The sequence below is a fragment of the Falco punctatus genome, assembly GCF_963210335.1.
Source record: "Falco punctatus genome assembly, chromosome: 7".
NCBI classification, from domain to species: domain Eukaryota; kingdom Metazoa; phylum Chordata; class Aves; order Falconiformes; family Falconidae; genus Falco; species Falco punctatus.
The window spans coordinates 71,951,186-71,970,081 of NC_137587.1; the positions used below are offsets into that span (position 1 = coordinate 71,951,186).

Here is an 18,896-nt window from a genome sequence, read left to right on the forward strand (position 1 = left end):
AAAATAAAATAATTCAATTAAGTATCTTTTCCAAAAGTGCTATTCTTCAAAAAACACATCTTTAGTTGAAGAAAATATAAGGCTTTCATTTCAGAAAGGCTATAGAACTCAATGAAACAAATTTCTACTTTAAGCAGGATTAATTTGTAAAGTGTAGCAAACACATCAGTTTCAAAGAGCGTTGCCATTGTAGAATTTGGGTATTTAAAAGTATATTTTGGCATTTTAAGTACAAATGTGACATAGTCATGAAAAACAGAAATATTGATAGAGATCTCTGAAGAAGCCACCACCTGCTTGAAGTTGCCAACACTAGGTCAGGCCAACCATGACATTGCCCAACCTAGCCCTGAAAGCCTCCAAAGGTGAAAGTTCAGCAGCCCTCTCTGGCAGTTCTCCAAGCAGTAAAAATTGAATCAGAATTCCAACATGAAGACTAATTCAGAGAGACAGCATAAAGTTCTGCAAATAATTAAGAAAACCCATACAAAACACAGGTCATATTTCCCTAGTTTGGGAAAGTGCAATTCACATTCTTGTTGGCTTCTTGGTCAATTTCCAACAAATTTTGTTAGAACGCCTGGTGACCACGGCTCTGCGCAATAGTGTCATTTGAAACAGAACACACTAAATGTACAAACAGTTTACATCAGGACTGATCTTTTCTTACTAAAAAAATCTAAACATTTCAGAACAATAGGCATAGCTAAAACTTTCAGAATAAAGTCGTTCCCCTTTTGAGGGTCTGGAGACTTCCCAAAAGGGTCCAGTGCTTAAGGACTCAGAACTTCCTAAATATTGGGACAATTTAAAGTGCCTCAGATTAAGCATCCCAAGAACAGACTAAGCACCAATTTATTTTGGAAATTTCAACAGTATTTTAAATATAGGATTCAAGCCTGAGAAACTTCGAAATCCCCAAACGTTTGTACTCGAAGAAACAGGCAATTCCCTCTTCGTAACATGTCACAATGGAAGCGTATTACTAGTGACTTTTTAAAAGCAGTCTTTTCCAGAAAGTCCTTAAAAGCTACATTATTAAGTATGGCAAAAAACTATGTGCATGTCTCCGACCTATCTCCAACCACTGCAAAAACCTCAGACACTGGTAACCAATTTTGCTTTTGTTTGCCAAGTGCAAGATACAGGCTGGTCTTCCCGAGGGCCAAAATCCTTTAGCTGAAGTGCCTACACTCATTTTAAGCTACTTCGAAAAAACCCAACCACTAGCTTCCACAACACACATCATGCTTAGTTCAACAAAAAGTACACAAAAATGCAACAGCGCAGATTCTCACATGTTCCCATTTGTAAGTACTCATTAGGTTTTTCCTCCTATTGGTCAATTAATGTTTTAATTACTAATTTTAAAAAGAAAAATAGCTCAATACCTGGAAGAATTTTGAGCTCTGCTTCGTCACTGTATTTGGGGGTCCCACCACTTTCAATGATGCAGCGATAGAGTCCTCCATCCGTATCAGTAGCATTGCTAATAATTAGAGCTCCACTTGGTAACTTAAATACACGGTCATCCAGAAAGACTGGCTGGCGATCCTGCTCCCACCTCACGAACGGTGCAAGGTCAACATTGACTTCACAGTTAAGGATTGCACTGTTGCCTTTATAGACAGACGATGATTCTGGCTGACTGGTGAACCTGGGAAGGCCTGCAAATACAAAATAGAAAAGTTAAATAAGTACTGAATTAGAGATATTCTGAAGTTGACACCAAAGCTGTGAAGTCCAAGTCAAGATTTATGAATGTAGCTTAAAAACAATTAAGCTGTTCTCCAACTCTAAAAATCTTAACATTTGATAGTACAATGCTAAACACAGCTGGTGTAAAGGCAAATAAAGCCAATACTAAAAGTACTGATTTAAAAACAGAAGTCATTTTAGAAGCAAGCAATTGTTGACAACGAAACAAAAGTCCTCTAAATTGGGAGGAGACATGCAGGTAACCTCTGCTGCCTTCGCCAGTGCTGCTGCTATCCTTAAGGAGTGTATCGCACAGAAGTGGCAAAACCCAGGCGCGTGCCTGCCTGGTACCCCCAGTAAGCACCCTCGGAACCGCATCCTGCGACAGCTGCTGATCCACCGCAGTGGCACGCAGATGCCCTCTAGCACTCACTCAGCAGACAGGAACAAGGAGAGAGCTCGGACGGCTACAGTCACCCAGCTTACCACCCACAGCTACACAACGCCTTAAGGTAAAACTGCATCTGTTTGTGTGCTAATACTTATCCTTCTCCTGTTAGTGTACCTGAGAACCAAGTTTCTCCACAGCATAACACAAAGCTACCACTGCCATGAGGACCCAGCAGCTCTGCACAGCGAATATGTCACCTTTTGAGTAAAAAAGTTCTCCAGAAATACCCGAAGTCCACTGAACGGCTTCGGGTCTGGGTTGGGTGGCCATGTCGCAGTGTTGGCAGTGGCGGAGCTGCCAAGGTGGCCTCTGTGAGAACTGTCTGGAGCTCCCCGTGCCAGCCGTGGCTGGGGCTGGTTCCAGCCCTTTCCACAGCAGCCCCACGGAAGCCACAGCTGAGCCAGCCAGCACAGCTGGCAGCACCTCTGGGGGAGCTGTCCAAGAAAGGAGAAACCACTGCACGGCAAGAGGGAAGTGTGAGAAACAGCCCTGGCAACAGGCAGGGCACAACAGGAGGCAGGAGAGCAGCTCCAGGTGCCACCCAGGGGAAACCAGGGTGGACCAGGAAGCAGAAGAACTGGGAATGAAGGCGGGAAGTTGAACCTGGGAAATGGGAAGAGGGCAGGGAGAGGTATTTTAGGTTTTGCCTTTGTTTTCTTACATCCAACATTATTTTAATTGGCAAGAAATTAATTAGTTTTCCCCAAGTCGAGGCTGTTTTTAACTGCTGAGTGAGCTCCCTGTCTCGACTCACAAACTTTTAAATCTTCTTTCCTCTCCCTCCACCTTGCTGAGCAGCAGAGAGAGCGAGCAGCTGGGTGGGCAGCCAGCAGCCAGCCAAGGCCAACTCACCACAAGTATTTTGCTCAACTTCCCATAAAGGGGAAATGGGACAGGAAAATGAAAAGCCTTCTCACTCTCCATTTCCCATGGTGGTGAGCTGTATTATCAGCTCTCCCTTCTGTAATCTGCGCAGAGGTGGTTGTGTGGTCAACACTGACATGGGGCAAGGCACAGCTTGCTTGCTGCAGTAATGAAGTAAAAGTTTCATTCTTTTTTATGCTCACACTGAAAACTATTATTGCCACAGAAACAGCCTGTCAGTACTCTTAACATCTTACCTTTCCCTCTCAATAGCGCACAGCTTCAAGTACGTACTATGATTTTTTCTTTAAATTTATCATAAACTGTATGCCTTCAATATAAAAGACGAAAGGTAGGACTCCAGGTTGCACAAATTAAACCATCCTAGTACAACTATTCAAGCATGAGAATGGAACCTGCTGGGAAGCAGCAGGCTCTGGTAACCTCTAATTCAATGCTGCTACACATAGCCAAGACCTCAGGTAAGAAAGCACAAACACAAGCTCTCTCCACAGGTGGTACCTCATACTCATGATTATACATGAATGAGGCTGGGACAGTTTAGGTCAGCTCTCACCTTTCCCACTTCTTTTAGTAAGCCTAAAGGTGAAGTCCCTTATTCACTATCTTCCATGTTCAAAAGCTTGACCTAACTGGAACAATTCTCACTTATCTCTTGTCAAGATGATTCTTCTATATTGTTTTAAACACTCAACTCATTTCCAAACAGTTCAACTCGACATTTTTATAAGTCTCACTTAACACCCATCAAGAACACACTGAGATTTTAACAGCACTAAGACCAATTTTTCTATATTTATCAATTTATTTCTTAAATACCTAGTTCGGTGTTTTGCAAATCTTTCTTCCTTTAAAAAGGGATAATAAATAACCACTCAATCAGGGACTTTAATTTGATGGTGAAGTATGCAAAATACCCATGGATGAAAAACACTTCATGGCTCTTCAATATGAAGGGGCAGAAAAGGGGCGGGCGAGTTCTCTACCTCTTGTTCCTCCGTTTTCTAGTGAAGTGCTCCTTATCAGTTACATAGCGGTGCCAGAACTCCCGTCTCCTGCAGTCTTCCCTGTCCATATGCAGTATATTTGACTGCCTAAGAAAGAATCTGTAACATGTATTTCTTCAGTTAAATGGTACTTTCTGTTGTTTCCAGCTTGAATCCCTATGTACTTTCAAGGAAAACCCACAGGTTTTTTTGTTTGCTTATTTAAACTGTCTGATCTCGCTCTCCAATTTTTGTACAAATCTTTGAAGAAGCAGCACGAAGAAGCAGCTGGTATCACATGTTCAGGCTTTTCTCACTTGAATGAAAAACATCTTTACTTGGACTGTAGAACTGTTCACTAGTAGCACCCACTTAAGTACAAACTTTAATACATACTTTTCATAAAACTTTTATATATATTTCTCCCATAGAAAAGTAAGTCTGAACCAAGCCAACAGCACCAACTCTGGTGCTCTACAATCAAAGCCAACCACAGAAGAGAGTTATTTGAGCAAACCCATGAAACACTATCTTCACATCCCGTATTAAACATAAGATCTATAATAAAAGACCAAAATCCACAAACTCTCATGTGCTGCCATGTGAAAAATCAAAAATGTTAATGCAATGAGAAGCAGCAGCATATGTGCTCTCCAGCTGTGGCTAGCCTGATGCTACAGAGGGAAAACAAACTGAATGTAAGACATAATTGGGGAGAAGCTACAAAACCAGAGACTTTCACAATCCTTCAGAATAGCTGGGCTGCCTGGCACGTTACATTTCGAATGTACAGATCACTTCTGTGTTGTCAAGTAATTCCTTCCGTAACCTTCTACGGGTCCATCTCCAAGCATTAACATACTTTCTCCCCTCTTGAAATACTACCTGGAGGCTCTTTCCACAACTTCATTCCTCTGAGAAGAAAGGTTCTAGTTTCCCCTTCCAGTGTATTTACAACCAACTTCTAAGTCCTTTGATCGTGACCTTGTTTTGGTATCATTTTGCATCTTTGATATTTATCTATTACTCCTTCCCCCTAAGGTATTAATAGGAATAAAAATCATAGCTTCTTTCAACTTTCCTTCTGCTTAATGAAGCTACAATCTTTAGTTTCTTTTCCTCATTCCCCTAAACATTCTATCCATCTTTAAGACTCATAATTGTGGAATCATGTGGTTGGGAAGGGACCCACTCAGTGCAGTCAGCTACAAGGTCAGAGCTGGTTTGTCAGGGATTTGTCCAGTCAAATCTCAAAAATCCCTCTGGATGGAAACAGTGCAACCTCTTGGGCAACTTGTTCTACCACATGATTGTCTTCACAGTGAAGAACTTTCTCCTTAAACCTAGTCAGAAACTCTTTTGCTTCAATTGATATCCAATGCCTCTTACTCTACCACCATGCACCACTGGCAGAATGACAATGAGACAGCAGAAAAATTGAAGTGTCTATTGTAATTTAATATCACAAACATCCACGGAAATGTAACAAAATTGCTTCTCTGTGTCTATTGAAAAGATCTTCCCAAAAGACTTATCAATCACATTAGCTCTCTGCACCCTGACAGGTTACACTCAATCCCACAGTCCACCAAACAGCCTTCTTTTCTCTCATAAACTCACCAATCCCTCTGTCCCAGCTTCGCAGAATACCAAGAGTATCACTGTATCTGCTTGACTTTGCACACTACGCTAATGTTTCACCATTATTCTGCCTACAGCACCATTTAATTCTTCCTATAAGGCCACCCAGGCCACAGCAAGAGTATCAAGATCTCCTAAATTTGCCACACTTGCTAATTCTGCAGGTAAATACTTCGTTCTTACAGCAATATGACTGATGAGGATGTTAAACACAATCCTTCTACACTCTAGTCTCTGAGGCATCTTTCCATTCTGAAAATCTCTCTATAGAACCCATTAAATTTTCATAATTATCTCAGATTCTTATCAATCTCAATATTCTCATTTAAATTTCTATCATTTTGACCTTTAATAATTTCTAACGGGATAGCGTATCAAAAGGCTGTGTTGTGGCATGCCCACTGTATTAGAGTGCTCTAACACATCAACTGCTTCATCAAGAAACTCAGATGCAAACCACAGACACAAGTCAAGCTACAGTTTAGCCTTCTTTCCACTTTCCTGTCTTAATGACACCGATTCAAAATCCCTTTAAAAGGGCACAGTGTTGAGATCAGACTAATTGGTCTATGATCACCCCTTGCCTTTTTGGACAGACATTCCACATCAGTTATTCTTCAAGAAAAATGTACTAGCCCTTGGATTCACAATTCACGAGAAATCTTTACTAAGAGACCTGCATATTAAGCCATTTCTTTCACCAGCCTGGGAGTGAGTCCTGGACCTCCTTGTTTTGCCTGATGAGCACCATGACTCCTGTTTTCACCTCAGCTGTTGCAATCTCTTTACCCTGTACAATCACTACACTGGCAACCTATGCTACAAACAAGAATGTAATCGGAAGAGTAAAGCCCCGCAGTTTCTAACAGAAAGCTCAACTATGCCTTATTTTAAATCCCTTACTAGTACCACTAACTTTTTGGACAAGACAGGCATTGTGTATTCTGTTGTGTGCAGGTGCTCCATTAAGGTTAAATATGCTTTATTTAAGATGGTTTCATTACTCACTAGTAATGAAATTACAGTTCATTTTCTAGGTCATCTTAAAAGCCACTAAAACACTTACTTGATCAGTCCTGTGTGTTTTTAAAACATGTATTTTCACCTAGGCTATAATTTTGTCCTAAAGAGTAATTCTGTCTTATTCTACAATTATTTGCAATTTGCACTACTTAAAACTTCCACTGTGCAGGAGGACCCTTTTGCTTTAGCCAACAGACAACCACAAAACAATAATGAAGTATTACAAAAGGTGCTCTAAATATAAGCCTTAATTGCTATTAATTCTGGAGCTGTTTATACAGAGAGTAACAGGCCCCAGAGTGCTGGCCTACCTTCTGCAGCAGCAGACTACTAGAAAATACCCTTTCATCTACTAGTCCAGAAACTTTCCGTTACAGAGTTTCTCTTTTCCTCCTCAAAACATCAATCGACTTATAAGCCTGTATTTCCTTAAACTTTCTATAATAATTTTCAAATGCATTACCATGTAAGTGAATTGTCTTTCTATTTAAACCACAAACACATTTAAAACTATTTTTGAAGCAAATTTTAAAAACATTTTTCTCAATGGTTTCTATTTTCCAATCACTTTGATCAACAAGATTAAGCAAGAGGATTTAATGAAAATTAGTTACATTTCTAATGAGCAAGCAGCACTCACTCCTCACCCACATGTTGCAAGGCATTCAGTTGAAGATATTACCCTGTCTTTTGCCAAATGAAGGTAATGATAAATGATACATTGAGGTTCTGATATTAAAGACAATTTTTTCATGTTTGTACATAAATTAATCATTCTGTGGCAGTACACATACACTATGGATTGATTTTAGGACACCAAAGGAAAATACTACTGACCTAGCAGGAACACAGGTTAATAAACTATTTAGGAAGGATGATTTTCCACTGGGAATGTTCTCTAAACACTGGTAGGAGAACACATAAGCAACAGTGCCATTCTCACAGGCATACGTTAGGAATTAGATACACCACAAACTTTAAATTTTCTGCTAGGACAAAGCAAGGGGGGGTGGGGGGGGTGTCGGTGAGGCAACTCTGTCCCTAATTTCTCCTTCCCTTTTGTCTCTCCCCTCCCCCTCATCAAAAGGCCAGAGCAATGGCAGGAATGTAAGAGAACAATCTACTTAATGCAAATTTGTTCCATTCAGCCGGCATTCCCAGTCTAAGCATTACTGAGATTTGTGGCCCATTGTCTTGATTTCTGAAAAAGATGTGCCTAGAAGAGCAATAACTCCCACGCCCCTGGAAAACACAGATGGTAAAAATTCTGGCTGTAGTCTGCTGCCTTCAACGGAGCCAGTATTTCATCTCCTGCACTTTCCAGAAGAGGAATTCACTGCACTGAGCCAGATGCTAATCCAGTTCAGTAGCCTCTCTGAGACCTGGGCCAGTGCCAATCATTTTCAAGGAGGCTGAAAGAACAACTTCCATAATTAACAATTACCAAATAACTCGCTCATATGACATTGTCCGAACTAACTTCAGAGTAAATGCTTGCCGCCTCCTTTAAATACTGTCAGCAGTCACTGTAAATGCTCAATTTTATTTAACGCAGATGCTATCACAATACACGTTTAATCTTCTTTAAAACCCCACTAACCTTTTGGCATCAATCTTGCCAAATCAAGACTGCAAAAGTAAAAATAAGAAAAGACCATAACCTCCTCATCTCTAGGGCAACAGAAGGCTGCACAGGAATTCACTTTTCCTCTGCCTATGGCAGGGCTGTGCACCTTCACAATGTGGTCGCAAGCCTGTCAGATCAAGCCTTTGCGAGCTTCTTTGTCATGTGCCTGAGTCTCCTCTATTACTACTCCACAGTCTGGAATTTAACATAATACTTTGTATAAGCATTAAACAGCTCTAAACACACAGGCATATTGTGTGTTTATGCAATTAACAGTTTACCAAAGCTGGTTTCAGGCTTTTTTGTGGCATCTCAATGTGCTCAGCAAATGTTTTCCGATCATTTCTACTGCAGTATGAAAAAAGTAAAACACTGGACTAGCTCACTGTTTTTCCAAACCTATTACCTCCCGTAACCAGCTATGAAAACCCTCTGTAGCCCAATGTTACTCTTACACAAGTTTCTCATAACTTACCCAAGTCTAAGATTACTTCAGTAGTATCTACCAACTTTGCCACCCTACCACTTTTACCTTCCGGTCCTTCTGCATTAAACTGTTCTGTTCAAACACGGACTGTGAATGATTACACAAACTGCTGATAATTCTAAGACACTTGCATTTCCCCCCCCCCCCATTTCTGTTTGCTTTATAGATTTGAACTTATGACAAATCCGTAACTCTATTAAAACTTTATTAAAATAGCCTCTTGGGAAGTGTGAAGATTTTAGCAATGCAAGTAAGTAAAGGAATACAGAAACATGATATCTTATCGTTAAAATAACTACAACATCTGTTACCCTTCAGTGAAGCAGCAGATCTTTAAGATGACACTGTTTTGTTAGCACATCAGCTTCTCACTCGAACCCTGTTAAAAAATTACTGAGTCCAGCCATCTGTGGACACTTCATTAACTTATTGCAGCTCCTTTTCTTCTCCTTTGCTTTAACATTATTCAGCATCATTTGTCTGAGTGGCAGAGGTGTGAAACGCGTTTTAAAATACAATTTTGTTAGTAAGACATATTTCATGAATCTCACTAGCAAATAGATTAGATTTTGTAATTACAAAACATTCATGGAGAACAGAAGTCTGGCATTACCTGAATTAAGTTAAGGCTAGATAGTTCTAGTCCTTTCTACAAAGAAGCACCACCACTTTCTACAAATAAGAAGCACCAACTATTACTTAATTCCCTACCCCACCCCCCACTTAGACAAACTAGACAGGAGAGAATGCAACCGGGCTGAAAATCTGGGCAGGGACCCCTAGAGTCAGGGGAGATAAGTGTTCTTAGGAGGATTGTAACACAAAGAGATTAAAATCTACCAAATGTCCTTGCAGGCTAAACTAAAGTGGGAAGTACATGGAATAAATACACAACACGAATGAGAAATTTCAGTACATAATCAAAATCCTGACTTTGTTAAACACAGCCTTGATAGCATAATTAACATGGCATATACTGATTTTAAAAGGTATCCCTTGATCAGGAATAAGAAACAGGAAAAGGGAAAGGATGTCATGTACGTACCACTAATGCACACGTTGACATGTCTACCTATACACATATAATTAACACACACAGAGTAACCTGGTGTGACCTCAGAGCTGTTTTGAACTGGCAACTAACTGAAGATCTCCTGAGGCCCCTTCCAAGCTCAGTTATCCAATGACACTACGATTTGGGGAAGCTATACAGAAAACTATGGAGAGAGAGAGAACAAAACCCTCATGCAAAGAGAACAGAATTACACCTCTCAAAACAAGCTTCTAACAGGGAAAGTCAGAGCAAAATTGATCATGCCCCGGCACACAGGGTTAGAGTACACGAATTTGAGGATGCCATCATCCCCTCTCAGGCTTGGATCTGAGCTTTGCCACAGAACCACAAATAAAAAACACAAAATTAAGAAACCACACATAAAAAAATTTTAAGAGGGTGTCTGGACTAGTAAAACACACCAGACTATTCTAAAGTTTTACACGGCGAAAGAGTTTCTCTCAGAATTTATTTTAAACAAACAGTGTTTATATAGTTGTGCTTTACATACCATGATAGATTTTGCAAAGCTAATATCCTGGAAGGCCAAACTGAAATACAACAGCATAAGAACACAGCCAGCCACATAGATGTCAGAAAATACTCACAAATTGATGTGATCAAATCTGATAAGAGTATTTCAGATCAATTCTGGTCTTGAACCAGGACACAGAAAGCTCAGAGTACCTGTTGAACTCAGTCCATCAACAGAAATATACAGAGAGATCCTGACTCCCCAGGAAACTTTGCTTAGCCTGGAACAGGGCTTTATACCCAAACCAGGACATGAGCTTCTCTTGCAAAAGCTGATGAAGTGAGACCAAAGTCAGTAAGATAATGCTGGTGAAACCACTAGACTTGTGACTGACAGTACAATATTGAACAAGAGAGAAGTCAAACATCTAGAAATAACTTTATGATGCCACTTTGCCAAGTACGACCTTTAACAGAAGTCCCAAGGATAACAAAGCGTTAAGACCAAGAAAAAAACAAAACAGACATGACCTACATCCTAATATTGTATCAACTGGGGTATGGGTCCCTTACAAAAAACAAAACAAAAACACACACAAAAACCCCGAACAGCTGAGTGTGTGCTTGCTATGCTCTGCAACACCCCAGGTCTGCAGCAATGATCCAGGCCCACAGTCTGACCAGCTACATCTCCAGGAGAAGCAGCAGAGGAATTTTAAGAATAAGATCAGCTCAGAGCAGGGATGCATGTCTGGTGCCTGGCAACTTCAAGTGAAAGATAGTTCCTCTGCAACTGCAGAACGTGTCCTGGCAGAATTTCTGATGAAGATAATGGAATACGTGTAGCTGCTTAAGTTAGGAGCGAAGCACTTCCAGAAACCCCTAGCATAATAAAGTTTAGCTATGCCTCAAAAAACTAGTAATACAGAAGGAAGAAATGCTAACCAAGAAGTTAATCCAGCCTTCCTTGATGGAAGTAGCTCAGAAACCCTTTGGAGGAAACAAAAGAGATCAGAAATTATGAACTGATCTTTGATAAGCTACTGAAAATGTTGAAAAGCAAGGACAACAAGAGTAGAGAATAGACCAAGGCTAAAAAAACAAATCCAAATTCTAGTCAGGTGTTATGAAAAAGAGATTGATAAATTATTCCAGGAATTAAAACAGGAAGAAGAAAGGAGATTCAAGGATTATCTTCAGAAACATCAGTGACCAGAAACATCAGAGGTCACTGATGACAACCATAAACTACAGGAAAGGCAATGGGGGGTGATGGGCGGGGTGCTAGTCCATGGCACAGCGGAAGGTCAGGCTCAGAAAGCGCTGCAAGAAATGGCACAGGAATACGGAAAAAATAATTCTACTAATGGAGTAGGTGAAATAATAGTACCATTAAAATCAGAGACAGCACTGGCAATTACCGGGTCAAAGAACAGAAAAGCTCCAGCGTCAGCATCAGGAAAAGCTGCAGCAGCCACAATGAACAAGATACAGGCACTGAGAAACATGTAAGCAGACATTTCTAATACAACAGAAAAATGAACTGAGGGTGTGCAAACTATGGAATAATTTATTTTGTACTGTTGAAGATCATTCTAATAGTGAGGACAATGAAGAAAGCACTGTGGAATTTTAAGAGAAGACCTCAAGATAAGATATGCAGATTGCCTCATCATTTAAGAAACCTCAGGTTTTGATCAATAGACAGCCTTAAAAAAAGTACAGGCTCACAATTACTCTTTCTAAAACAAAATCAATAGCCATAACAAAAGAAGAATAAGATCTGAGTATTCTGGTGAAAGAAAAGAGCCTGACAGATTAAATAATTTTAGATTCAGGCGAGGCTATCAATTACGAAAGCTCATGTGAACAAGCTATTCAGAGAAGATGAATGCACAGAGAAGACTGTCATGATAAATTTACCAAGAAACTGGAAGAGAGGAAAGATCAGAAAAACTTTTGCAGGCAACTTGATAGACAGTGACAAAGACAGCTGGTATCTGTCAGTAGACATTTAAAGATAGGAAATAACCTAAACAATTTCACAGAGAAATACTCAGAATCTATGAATAGCAATGAAACCCTCAAAACCAGAGTACTTGAAGACTGACATAACAGGAGACATAAATACAAAGGAGAAAGAACTTCTATAGATACAAACATCCAGCTGAAAAACATGATGTCTAGAGACAACAAGGACGTATGGCAGAAAGGAGGAGAAACACTAAAAGGAGTATAACGAGCAAATTACTCAACAAAACTGTGGTTCACTCAAAGGGATCTGGAGAATAACAGCTAAGGTGCGGATCATCATACCACTGACCCCTGAATCACAGGCAGTTGCTAGCAATTAAGCTCATCATATCACAGATAGTGAAGCCTTTCTTCGCTTTATTATTAATGTGTTCTATTTAAGAACAGTCACAAAAGAGCAGACCTAATCCAGAAGTGTGACTTCAGAAGCTATTAGAGAAGGAAAAGCAACACATTACAGAAACCTATAAATTACATAGAGACATCTCCCCATGCTCCCCCCAAAATAGGGGTTTATATATGCAAATACATAGTAGTTGCAGGGGGGGTTTTAATGATTTTTAAACATTTTTATTTCTAGTGTACTTGTGTGAATGAAGACATCATTCCTACACTTTTAAGAATGTTACCAAGAAATAACCTCACTGAAATCAACCATAGTAAGTTTCATAACTTTATTTTTCCTTATTAAAAATAATTTTCCTCCATTTTGTTTCCTTTTCAGTGTCATTAAACTTCCTCTTGAATTCCTGTTCTGAAAAAAAAAAAAATAAGAACTAATGATACACACACTTCTGCCATGGTATTTCTTACCTTTACTGCTTGATTTGGGTAGGTGTGATATTCCATTCTTATAATTTCCAAAATGCACTATTCAGTTGATAAAAAAAATCTGTATAATTTTACACTGCACACTTTTACAGTGTCTAATTAAAGCTGAAACATCTTGTTGAATACCACACTAGAAAACACAGCAAGTTAAGACTACGAGCTGCATATGCAACTATCACTTGCCTGACAGTTTGGGATTGACTGAGCAATCTATGCCGAAAACTTGTCAAGCTAAATTACAAAAGGGATTGCCGGTGCTCACATGCAGAACATAAATAAGGAGAAAAAACATATCTGAGTGAAAAAATTAACAAATAAGAAAGCTAATCCGAACAAAGTTCATCCAGCTTTCTTGTTTAAGGGTGTTAATGCATCACCAATATGCTCCCACTTTCTAATTTTGAATTGCCATCTAGAATCAACAGATCTACTATAAACCCAAGTGATTTTTGACATTTTGCGCTGAAGCTCCCTTTCACAGAATCCACACTTCTCCAGAGTATCTATATTGCCTTTCATATTTTCAAAACCAAAGGTCAAGATTTGACTGTATACTGCAGAGAGCTTTGATTTTTTATGATTTACAGCAAGTTTATTTTTTGAAACACATGAACATAAAAACAACTTTGACCATTAACCAAATACACAAATTATACTTCCTTTGCTAATTACAAACCTTAACAATTTAAATTGTAAACTGATAAAACCTAATCTTTTTGGTTTAAAATTATGTGGAACATTGCACCTAAGATAATGTCTAATTAAGAAAATCATAACTTAATGAATGACCACAGAATTTAAACATTGTGTGCTGTGTATTTAAGAATCAAGATTAGCTACCATAATCACCTTAAGACATTCAGCAAGAAAGGAGATTTCCACTACACATAAATGGAATGGTTTGTAATGGACATCAGAGGTTTCACCAACTTGGATTTTTTTTTTTCTTTCATCTACCCACCTGAGAAAAGGATACATAATCACACACACACCCCCTTTTCTGACTGGCCTTAGCAAGAGATCTCCCATTGCATTAAACATAACTCCATTCTAGAAAATACATACATTTTTTTAAAACAGTAATATTAATTTGTTACTAAAGTGGAAAGTTAAGGCACAAGTACTACAGATCTATTTGCACCCACCCACTATAGCTACAGGAGGAGGATTCACTACCCTCCAATAAGCACAAATAAGCTTTAACTAGCTCACTGACCCACACAATTAGGGACAGGGACAGTATTAGTCAACATAGGCTGTTTGATTTTATTTGGTATTAGGTGTAATTAACTTTAAATACAAAAGCTTAAGAAACCCTGCATTTTTACATAGAAACAATGATTTCAGTATCATTCCACTAGCAAATTAGAATCTCTTCACCTAGGCTATATATTGATCATAAGATATGAATGAAGAGTTTAAAAACAAGCAGGTCTAAAATTCTCCTGCTGTGGGCTTTCACACAGGATTAAAATAATCCATTTGTCTGCAGCCAAATTGTACAGCTATCTCCTTTGGATGTGGCAAGATGCTGTCTGATATTAAATTATAATTTGGTATACTGCTTTCGTAAGAGTTGCTGGCAGCACCCTAAAAAGCAGGACATTAACTGGGCAGACAAGGACTTGAAATGCTACAGGACACAAACCCTGGCATGCACACCAGCAAACTACGGGAGACACACCAAATGCTGCCCAAGGGAGAACACACCCTGGGTAAGGAGCACCACTTCTTCCTCTAAGTCTAGAGAAGTTACTACATTGATACCCTGCTGATGCCTCCAGCACTTTCAGTTCACATATGAAATGACACTGATTTAGTCTGACTGATTATGTCATTGTAATGCATTTTAAAGGAATTGTTTCAGTCATGAGCAACTCCAAGTCCTCTCCTGCCACAGACCTTAAAAAGAATTAAATTCAACCAAAGACTGGAAGAAAAATTGTACCCTAACTCTCTAACACCACGTGAGAGGTGTTTTAAGTCATTCAAGATCGGAGTAAAACATCAACATCATTTTGGTTTGGCACTTGTTTGGGTTTTGTTGGAAAGGAAGAAGGCAAGGGAATAGACGGTATGCTAGCAGTCTCTCAAAAGCAAACCTTTCCACGCTGCATACCCAAAAAGTGAAGCACTCAAAATCACAAATTATTTCAGTCATTTTGGTTCCCATCTCTCAAATGTATGCAGTTACTATTAAAAAAAAAAAAAAAAAAAAACAAAAAAGAGACAACAAAGTTGACAAATTCTTTTTTCCCAACCTTACGCTGAAAATATTCATTATAGTTCTGAAGCTGGACCTCTGCTTTCAGTCCAAGGGCTCACATAGATTTTTGTTTCCTACTCTAACTGGACAAATGTGTATTATAAGAATTTAGAATGACATAAAAGCAGAACATTTATTATCTTAAATGTCTAAACTCTCACATTTTTAGTAACAGCTGACAGATACTGTACAAACTGCAGTTTTGTTAAAACCACCTTTCCCATTTACCTGTCATTGACAAGAAATGCATTTTGATCTAAGCCAATTTATGAAAAATGCAGATGCTTTTTTCATAGAAAATGTGTTTTTGCCACGATAATTTATCACCCATGTCACTTTTACTGGTTAAGTGCTCTTAAGTACCCTCCACTGAATATCTATGCTCTTACATTTTTTCCAATTCCAAGGTACAGAAAGCTCTTTATTCATGAAGATCAGATCAAGATTTCCCACACACACTCTTAAAGGAAATATGCAATACTGAGTAAAAAACATGCTGTTATTTCTAACATAACTGCATCTCCAAAGAGCTGGTATATGCATGGAGTTTGTTCCTCTCGGCCACTAAGTTAAGCTTCTCTCTTCCTTTAGAGACATCACAGACACCCACAAGGTCCAGTGAGAAATAAAATGCTGTTCAGTTGTAGTCTTCAAATTTGGGCAAACTTTCCAAAAGGCATGCGATTCCACAACCATACAACCTGGCCAATTCTATACAGTTCTTAGCAGTTATGGCAAAAAGCAGAGATAAAATTTCAACCCAAATCAATGTTTGAGCAAAATTCTGAACTATTCACCATTGTTTACACGTAAGTGATTTTGATATTAAATAGCTAAATACTGTACATACCAGAAATTAAGGTCTCACAACCATGACATACTGCTTTGATGATGTGCTTTGCAGAGATCTAGCTTTAATTGAGAGAACACATCCATCCAGGTCCTCCTCTTTCCCACAAGCTGCACTCAGGGAATGTCCTGGATAATCATTTCTGGGCCACAACTTTACCTACTGCACATCATCCCAAAACTGTAATGGATACAGAATTACTTATTTCTACATGGTCCTCTCTCAGTGCACTCATTTACAGCATCTTGGTATATTATAAAAGTAATACTCTAAATTTGTTGAAGAGAAATTCTTTATTAGCCTATTGAGAAAAAGGCAAAGCATGGAGATCTTCTTGAGATTATAAGCCTGCAATAGAAGCAGGAGTAGACCTTAGCATCTCTTGGCTCATTACTCAATTCCTCCAAGCCACATTACGTTGAATACCACAGCAGCTGCTCATCCAGGCCTCCTATAATTTCAGTGGCAGTTATACAGACAGCTCTTCTAGCCATCAGTTTGGAAACCCAAAGCTAGATATATTCAAGATGCAAATAAACCTTAAAAAGTCCATCTAGTCAGCTAAAAATTGGAACAATTCCTTCTCTAGTTCTGATGTGCTGACATCAAGTCAATCACATTGGTGAATCACAACTCAAGGGCCTAACACCCTCGTTAGGTCTATGCAATGCTATGCAGCATGTTAGACAACACACTTGAAGGCTTTCCTCCTCCGGTCTGATGCCCTGTGCTCACTAAGGAATCATCTTTGCTTTCTGCAATCCGCTAACAAAGGGGTTATGTATCTTTCCAGCAGTATGAGACCCGACAGAGCAAAATCATGGCGCGTTTCTTTCACTGCACAGCCCTACCCCATCTCCCAGCCGGTGAGTGTGATTCTCTGCCTATGGACAGGTGAGCAGAAGGAAAGTGAGCAGGTACTGCACATCGTGTAGACATGACCATACCATACACAAAGGGACAGGTAATTGCACAGCCAACACATTCTGACATCTTGCCTTCCAATACTTGATTGCACAGACAAAAATATTACTACAGAAGTTTTAAACCAAGTTCTGGAAAGAAAAACAGTGAAGACAAAATTTATTAATGAAACTGCAACAATCCCTCCACCATGCCACAGAAGTAGGATCCAAAGCCAGAGGCTTCAGCAGTCCGGTAGAGTCCAAGCTACACCATTAGCTGAACCAACTAGCAAGAGCAGGAGGATTTACTCAGGTCAGAAAAGCAGGCAATCACAGAGAACACCATTCCAAGGAGCACAAACTGCTTGGAATTAAACTCGAATTCTTCCAAGTGTGTACATGATGTGCCTCAACCCACACAAGTCACTCAAGTCTTACTAGCTGCAAATATTAAAATGGGAAGTCTATCAAGGTTTCACCACACTAGTTTTCAGAATTACTTTTCAGGAAGAAGCAATGCTCATTCCGGACGGTGCTGCACCTGCAATGTTTTCAGATGATTTCAAAAGCAACATTACATTTTTACTAAACACAAACCTGCCTTTTCTGACTATTGAACCCTTTTAGATTTTGATACTACATGGCAAGAATATTTCTTAACAGACAATCTGTACTTTGTCTAAAAGTAATTACAAAATGAAGGTTTAAAAATAAAATCTCCATAAATACTTAAATGAGAAATAATAATATAAGGAGGCAATTTAATTGAGGTGGCAGAAAAAAGGTCATAACTTATTGCGGAGTGCTTTCTGAATTAATGAAACTTGGACATATCTGAGGTCAGTGTCAAGGCAGCGATACAGCTACTTCATCACAACCAAGCAAATTACGTATAAAGCTTACAGACAAGTATTATCAAATGCAAAGATAAGTGGAGGAAGAAGAATAAAAACAGATGGATTTACTTGGGGAAAAAAAAGATGTGAAGAGGTGAAATAAATGATTTAGTGAACAGTCTTCAAATGGATACATAGAACTGATACATCCGTATGATGAAACTCAGTCCTACTGTCACGCTTCAAGCCTTTTAGATCTTTGCATATCTGTTCCCCCAATAAAAACTTTATGAAAGCTTTAACTAAGTAGTAGTAAACAGTAGCTGGGAAAAAGAGATCATCGCAGGGATATTTTTAAGCTACTATCATTGTATTTTTTACTAAAATACATGCAATTTTTTTTGCCCAGATAAGTTACAGATACAGTTTCCAAAAATTTTGTAGATTTGTTTTAATCTATGTTTTGTAAGAGGTATTCCAATCCGTCTTAACATCTAACTGGCACTTAAGTATCAAAGACAGATTTGCATTTCAAAAGCCAATTAAAAAAACCATTCTGTAGTAAGGCACTGATTAAGCATCGGTGTGGCTTTACATAAATTAGGCAGTTCCTTTGACTTTCCCTAGTTCAAATCCATCATAATAATGGAAAAAACTATACATTATATGGACTATATGACCACCATACCATCTCCTTCCACTACCCTGATGTTGGTGTGGTCATATTCTGGTTTCAAAGAAAGGAAGCAAAACCACTTTTAAAAATAAATTAATTACTTCACAGATCCAGTTTAGAGTATGATAGCAGGCTTAGGTTTGCACAGCGAGAGGAAGCAAAGGAGGAGGAA

General features: G+C 39.0%; 1 protein-coding gene across 8 annotated transcripts in view; it reads right to left on the reverse strand.

Moving 5' to 3' along the window:
* Positions 1-18,896, reverse strand: part of NEO1 (neogenin 1) — a 212,538-nt gene that overhangs the window by 123,415 nt on the left and 70,227 nt on the right. For all 8 annotated transcript variants that reach the window (XM_080395152.1, XM_080395151.1, XM_080395150.1 and 5 more), the window contains exon 3: positions 1,392-1,667. In XM_080395152.1, coding sequence (XP_080251278.1) covers positions 1,392-1,667 — 276 coding nt within the window. The remainder of the gene's footprint in view (positions 1-1,391; positions 1,668-18,896) is intronic.